At 41.4% G+C, this 7,828-nt stretch overlaps 1 protein-coding gene across 1 annotated transcript in view; it reads right to left on the bottom strand.

Moving 5' to 3' along the window:
- The window catches only part of LOC116820512 (putative ATP-dependent DNA helicase HFM1), an 83,627-nt gene that overhangs the window by 19,505 nt on the left and 56,294 nt on the right, over positions 1–7,828 (bottom strand). Inside the window, exon 18 of the mRNA XM_075067786.1 lies at positions 2,090–2,137. Coding sequence (XP_074923887.1) covers positions 2,090–2,137 — 48 coding nt within the window. The remainder of the gene's footprint in view (positions 1–2,089; positions 2,138–7,828) is intronic.

Below are 7,828 nucleotides of genomic sequence, written 5' to 3' on the forward strand. Positions count from 1 at the left end.
AACATAATATTTTCTCTAATTTTTAATGATGTAACAAGGCATGGCTATTCAAATGCATGTGTCATTGAGTTTTTAATGATGTATGTACATTATAGTAACTGTGCCTGCATTTATTTCAATGGTTACAAACTCAAATAAACCTATGCAGTCACTAGCAGTGGATATTTGAAGGAGGATGATCAAACTGTTTCCTTTGTTCTTATCTCTTTCGAAACCAAGAAAATTAAGTGCAAAAATGACATTAATATAATGTTGAGATTTTTCAATGCAAATATGTCAAGAAACTCAAAGTTGTAGTTCCCATAGCAACCACAAATCATCCACATTGCATACACACAATATATATACACATAATTAACAGAATATACATTACTACAAAATACTGCAAGATAGCTGAGTTAGAATATCAGTTAGAATAATAAAGTTGAATTTCTAGATTTGTGTGGTTAAAATCTTGGCAAGTAATGTTCTATTACCATACCTATTTCTTATACTGGAGACAGTATGAAAGAAAGCATACCATATTTGTTTTTATCATTTAAAGATGGCAGGGGCTGACTCCTAAACTGTTGAGTTTCATCTGGGTAATCTGATGGTATTGTCATAAATTGAGAAGTAATTTTAATATTTAAAGAGCCTTAAAGTAAATAATTATTTTATGTTCAAGCCATAACAAAATCGTATTCTTAAAAATTCTTTAAGTAATAGTTAAAGACTACTCCATAAAAACCTGAGAACTGAAGAATATAACTGATCTTTTTGTATTTGCAAAGTCAGATGTTACATGTCTGCTTTAACAACAATACAGCATACAAGGTCCCTTAATTGCTTGATTGAATTATCTTATCTTACTTCATAGCATTGCTTCATCTATTTGCTATACGAATAAATGTATAACCAAGCTTAGAACAATTTTAGCATAGCAAAATAATTCTTAGACGACCTAACAAATCAAATAGATTTGAGATATGACTAAATAAGGTGTGGAACACTTTATGCATACAAATCTTGCAAGATGTGTAAGATTTCTCCTGGCATACCTAAACAGAATAAATAAATGGAGCAATAAATGCTAAATCTTTAGCAATAGAGCAGAATATGCATTGAAGGGCTTCGCTCCATGTGAAAAATCTCATGGTCCTGGGGAATGGAATCCTCAGTCTAAACCAGGCAGACTATCTACATAGTCAAATCACAGTCACCAATATAGGTAACATGAAAGAATAGCATATAAGGCCTTCCTATAACTCACTGGATACACTCCCACTAGCCACAAAATACCATGCCCTTGACCTTTCCTAAATTCTCCTCCCACCTTCCTCAGGGAGTTATGAGGCCTGATGCAAAGTTTTCTATAATACAAGGCAGTATGAAGTTCCCTCACACATAGTCTCTACTACTGCTGCCCCATGTGCATCAAGCATGTAGCTTTTAAATTGCTTTTGAGCAAGTTGCAGATATTTTAAGTTTTGTGGAAAGAGGAAATCTGATATTAAATTTCTGGAGAGCAAATTTTGAAGGAATGTGAAAAGAAATTAAATCAAATGACAAATCAATGAAGAAAAAGGAAGGAAAATGAAAAGCATTCAAAATGAAATGAATCTTACTGTATGCAGAGTTTGATTTATAAGAAGGATATACAAGAAGCAGTATACCTGTGCATGTGGGCAAGAACCTGGGAAGAGGAGTATTTATGAAATCTTTTTTTTTGTAAAATAATCCAATTTGGAAAGTCCAGTATTTACAATATGGAACAGCATGTAAGTTAAATGAAAGTAATACTAAAAAGCGACGAAGAGTCCTGTTGCACCTTATAGACTAACAGACGTCTGTTAGTATACAAGGTGCCACAGGACTCTTTGTTGATTTTTACAGAGATTCAGACTAACATGGCTACCCCTCTGATACTTGAAAGTAATAGTGTTGCTTTAAGAATTCACAAAAGGCTGGATTCAGCCAACCTTAATCACACTGAATAGTATCTTGCTCCATCAGTAATTCCACAGAAATGAATGGAGCTACTCAGATATGGTGGAAGAATCTGGCTCAGAATGACATGTTATACTCAGAAAGGTGAAAAGGCACTGACCTTGTAATTTTGCTTCAATTCCAACTGTGTCTAGTCCAGGCGAAAAACCTGCAGGAAAAGGAAAAATGGCCTTTTAAATTAATACAATCATGCATTTAATTTTCAACATTACTGTCTATCAAAACAATTTACTGACTGTAAAAAATGTCAATTTCAGTACAATGGTTGTAGCTTTCATACTAACTGATACTTAAAATGGAGGCACAAAGTGGGTGAGGTAATATCTTTTATTGGACCAACTTCTACATATATATGAAATAGTATCCATTTTAAGTTTGCAGTGTTGTTGTAACTGCGTTGGTCTCAGATATGAGAGAGCAGGTGGATGAGATATGTTTTATTGGATTGACTTCTGCTGGTAGAGGGGCAGGGCCAGCGCTACCGTTTAGGCAGCCTAGGCAATTGCCTAGGGCGCCAGGATTATTGAGGGGGCGGCATTGTGCCGGGGGGGGGGGCGGCAGGTGGCTCCGGTTGACCTGCCACAGGCATGCCTGCGGAGGGTCCATTGGTCTGCGGCTCCGGTGGAGCTGCCGCAGTCATGCCTGCGGACGGTCGGCTGCTCCCGCGGCTCCGGTGGACCTCCCGCAGGCATGCCTGCGGCAGTTCCACCAGAGCCACGGGATCAGCGCGGAAGGCAGCGAAATGGCTGTGCGCCTAGGGCGCGAGAAACCCTGGCGCCGGTCCTGTAGAGGGGACAAGCTTTTGAGCATCACAGAGATCTTCCTTATTTAGGTCAGGAAATGGTAACCAGAGTGTCACAGCTACATACAAGGTTGGACAGATTGTTCAGAATAATGTTGTAGGAGACCGCTTCAAATGAAGATGGCACTGAACACCTCACCAGTTTTAGGACAAAGGAGGGTTAGTAGCAGCAGAGTGCTTTAAAAATTGTAATGAGTCATAAAACCAATGCCTTTGTTAAGTCCATGATTTTTAGCATCCAGCAGAGATATGAATTAAAGTTTTCAGGCTCATCTTTTGAATGTGTTGTGCAGGTTTCCTGTGATGATGAGGCCTGAGGGGTCAGATAGAGAGTGATCACTTAAGTGCTTGTTCACATGTGATAGGGTGTTTCTGTCTTTTATAATTTTTCTTTGAGAGTTCATTTGAGAGCAAAGTGATTGGCTGGTTTCACTCACACAGCTGTTGTTGGGGCATTTGATACACTGGATCAGGTACACCAAATATTGTGATAAATAAAATAAAATATATAGAGATATACCTATTGCATAGAGCTGGAAGGGACCCAGAAAAGTCATTGAGGCCAGCCCACTGCCTTCATTAGCAGGACCAAGTACTTGATTTTTTTTGCCCCAGATCCCTAAGTGGCCCCCTCAAGGATTGAACTCCCAACCTTAAGTTTAGCAGGCCAATGCTCAAAACAGTGAGCTATCCCTCATGTGCAGGACCAACTGATCTCAAAAGGTGTATTGGGGGAATATTGATCATCATAGCTGTGGAGATGCGTACACAGGTTTTGCATCTGTTGTTCTGGCAGGGTCTGGCACTGCTTTCAGGTGGACTGTGGGGAGCTTGGTTCTGATGATGAGCTTGATGAGGTTGGATGGGTGTTTGAAGGCCAGAAATGGGGTTTGGGAAAGATTTCTTTCAGGATGTGGTCCTCAACGTATGTAGTGTTCCATTTTTGAAGCTGATCATGGTGTATTCGAATAGAACTGGTGGATAATCCTGATTGCTTAAGGTGCAACATGTAGTCCAGGATAAATGCTAGCGGAGCACATGCTGTGTCAACTTGGTGGGAGGTGCACCAGCACTGAAATTTAGTCCATTTGTGAATGTAAGTGCATCTAATTGTGTCACGCCTGCTACTCAAAACTATCTCACAGTATCCAAACAGGTTATTTCTGAATCCTCAAACCCTGGAGGAGCCAGGCTTTGAAGGGAGCATCTGTGGATTGGGATGGAGGATACATCCTGGGAAAGGAGCTGTGGTGTTGGACAGAGAGAGATTGGTTGGCATTCTATCATGTGAAGGAGATAAATATACCAAACCTGTCATTGTCATGTTGGAGCTATAAGAATGATGTGAGCTCGGTACTCCTGTATATGGTGAAGTATCTGGAACAGGAGGGGAAATGGAGAGAAGGCACAGAGGAGTGGTGTACTCTATGCGATAAAAGAATGCATCTCTCAGTGATCCATGTCCCAGTCCTGCTCTGGAACAGAACTGAGGGCAATGAGTGTATTGGGGTATAGCAAAAAGATCTGATAGGACATCCCCATCAACTGTAGATGGGCTGAAGGGTTCGCATATTCAGTTGCCACTCATGATCCTGGAAGAAACACTGGCTCAGTGTCTCCGCAGTGGTGTTCTGGTATCCAAGGAGGTATGCTGCTGAAATGGTGATGTTGTGCTAGATACACCAGTTCCACAATTTGAGTGCCTCTGAGTATAAAGAGTGGGAACATGCTATGCCTTGCCTGTTGATGTAAAACATACAGGCGAGATTGTCTGTCATGACTCTGATGTTCAAGGAGAGGGAGGAAATGTCAGGCATTTCCTGTAGTTCTAGGAGGTTGATGTGTAGAGTCGATTTGGTTAACAACCATCTGCCCTGCACTGTGCGATTGGGGGACACAACTGATAAGGGAGGCATCGGTTGTGTGGAAGTATAAAAAAATTGATAGGGATTTGTAGGGGAATTTAATGTATGACAGTTTTTGTTAGTAAGAGTTAGGCTAATTGTAATTTTAATAATGCGAGTTTTGTAGAAACAAGAATTGTAAAAGGCGAGTGAAAAAGAACTGTGTGAGAAATTGTTTTTTGATTTTGTGTAAATAATACAAAATGTAGACTGGAGTTTTTTAAGTGAAAAAAAACCAAAATATTAGAATAACTTATATATAAACAAAATGCAGCTGTTGCTTATTATTGTCTGTAACAAAAGTATAAATGCTTGCTGTAATTGTTTATCTGTTGAAAGACCTGTCTAGGAAGGGAAGACCCTATGTCCTAGTGCACTCTCTCCCTGCTGTAGCTGCTAAACAAAATAAAGTATCTCATTCTGCTGCACCCAAACAAAAAGCGAGAACTGAGTTTTTCTCTGATAGTTGTTAGAATCGTGGTCGGTGGTGGTTGGAGGAAACAAACTCCAACACAGACATTGCAGGGTTGCGTCCACTAAAGTAGTGACTCCTTGACTCTTATTGGCATGGGTAAGAGTTTGTGGAGGCTGTGTTTGTTGGGGTGATATACTGGAGCCGTGCCTGAAGACATCGCATGTGTAGTCTTGCGTGCCTGATCATGAAAGTGGCTGCTGCCATGTGGCCTAGAAGTTGGAGGCACGTTCTGGCAGAGATCTAGGGGCAGACCCCACACACTGGATATCAGATCTAGTAGGACCAAGAATTTGCGAGGCAGTAGGAAGGCTCTGGCTTGTATGGTGTCCAATTATGCGTTGATGAATTTCAGGTGTTGTACTGGCATTAAAGTGGACTTTTCTAGGTTCATGAGGAGACCTAGCTTTGTAAACAAATTCATTGTTATAGACTGCTTGGAGAATGTCGGTCTCAGCGGGGGTCTTGAGGAGACAGTTGTTCGAGTATGGAAAGATGATGATGCCTTGTTTCCTTAGGTAGGCTGCGTGGTTTGAGCATTGGCCTGCTTAACCCAGGGTTGTGAGTTCAATCCCTGAGGGGGCCAATTTGGGGAACTGGGGTAAAAATCTGAGGATTGGTCCTGCTTTGAGTAGGGAGTTGGACTATATGACCTCCTGAGGTCCCTTCCAACCCTAATATTCTATGATTCTACCACCAGGACCTTGGAGAACACTAAAGGGACAGTTGATAGTCTGAAAGGCAGTAGTTTGTACTGGTAGTGGTTGTTGCCCATGACAAATTGGAAAAATTGTCTGTGGGCAGAGTGTATTGGGATATAAGAAGTATGTGTCTTGGAGGTAAAGGGCAGAGAACCTGTCCTCCTGTTCCAGTGCTGGGATAATAGTGGAGAGGTAGCCATCTTGAAGTGTTGCAGTTTGACGAACTTGTTTAGATTGTGAAGGTCCAGGATGTGACACCAGCTGTCAGATTTCTTCTGGATGAGGAAATAACGGAAGTAGAAACCCTGCCCCCTGTGTTGGAAAGGGACCAGTTCTATAGCTTTCAGTTCCAGAAGATGATTTATTTCTCCCCCTAGAATGGGTCTGTGAGGGGCTCTCTGAAGAGAGACAAAGAGTGGGTGGTGGCAGGGTGGATAGATATGAAGGGGATGGAGTATCCTTCCTTAATTATCTCTAGAACCTACCTGTCTGAGGTGATTAGTCTCCATGATGAGAGAAACAGAGCTTGTCAGTCACCAAACTGGTGGGACCTCAAAGATGGTGGGAATGACTGGAAGAAGGGGACATTTCTTGGGGCCTTTCAAAATTGTTGTTTCAGTGGGGTGGGGGTGAGAGGTAGCCCCCTGAGGAGTAGGTTGTTTACACTTGGAGGGAGGCCTTTGTTTTCAGCCCTGGGTGTCATAGTACCGTTGAGGAGTATATTGCGGTGATCAAGAGTAAGGGGGGAGGTGGTACTCTCCTGGACATCTCTTCAGCACAGGCATGTAAATCCCGAGAGTTTGGAGGGTGGCTAGGGAGTCTTTATAGGAGTGTAGGGAATTGTCTGTGCGCTCTTAGAATAGTTTTTGGCCCTCAAAAGTTAAATCTTCCACAATGGTTTGTACCGCTTTAGGAAAATCTGAGAGGTAGAGCTATGATGCATGCCTCATGACCGCAGCAGTTGCAATGGATCAGGCAGCAGTGTATACAGAGTCTAATAAGGCTTGTAGAGCTGTATGGACTAGGTGGTGTCCTTCCAATATTAGGGACTGGAATTGCTTTTTCTTGGCCTCTGGGAAGTCGTGACAGAAATCTGTCAGTTTGGAGTAGTTTAAGTAGTTAGCCATCAGAGCCTCATAGATATTCAAAACTGGAGCATGGCTGACGAGTATGCCTTGTGTCCAAGTAAGTTAGTAATTTCCAATCTCTGTCTGGATGACTAGCATGGGATTAGTATTGACGGCCTCTCTCTTGCACCAAATTGACCACCAGAGAATTTAGGGTAGGATGCAAGAATAGAAATTCAGCATCTTTCGCTGGAAGACAGTACTTTTTGTCGGCAGGTTTGCGAGTCGGAAGGATGGACGCTGGGGTCTGCCAGAGCCTTTTTGTGGAGCCTAGAAGGGCTTCATTGATCAGTAGTACAATCTTGAAGGAAGATGATGTGTGGAGGATATTAAGCAGCTTATGGTGCTAATCCTTGACTTTCTCCAAAGGAGTCTGCAGGGGGTCTGCAATCCTGCAGAATAGTCTCGAAATAGTCATTGGCCATAAACAAGAGCAAGGGTTCCTCAAAGACATTGGCACAGCTTCCCAGCAAAAAAATTTTCTAGCTAGAATTTCATAGCAAAAATTTCCTCCAACAATATGCAGCTTTCCTCATCTCCCTCCTCCCAACACGTTAAGAGCATTTCTTATGTGATGTTTCCATTTCCTACTAAACTAGGAAACAAAAGACTGAAATCTGGGTGAACATAATTTATTTGGATTATGACAGTGCCAATGAGATAGGCATCTATTGTAATAGTCTTAACTAATAATGGCCTTGGTTTTGCAGGGCATTGTAATCCTCGTATTATTTTTATATAGCTTTTCACATAATAGTACGATGGTATTAACATATCCTAAAGTGTAAACAGACATATATATATATATATATATATATATATATATATATATA

The sequence above is a fragment of the Chelonoidis abingdonii genome, chromosome 7 (assembly GCF_003597395.2).
Source record: "Chelonoidis abingdonii isolate Lonesome George chromosome 7, CheloAbing_2.0, whole genome shotgun sequence".
Taxonomy (NCBI): Eukaryota; Metazoa; Chordata; order Testudines; family Testudinidae; genus Chelonoidis; species Chelonoidis abingdonii.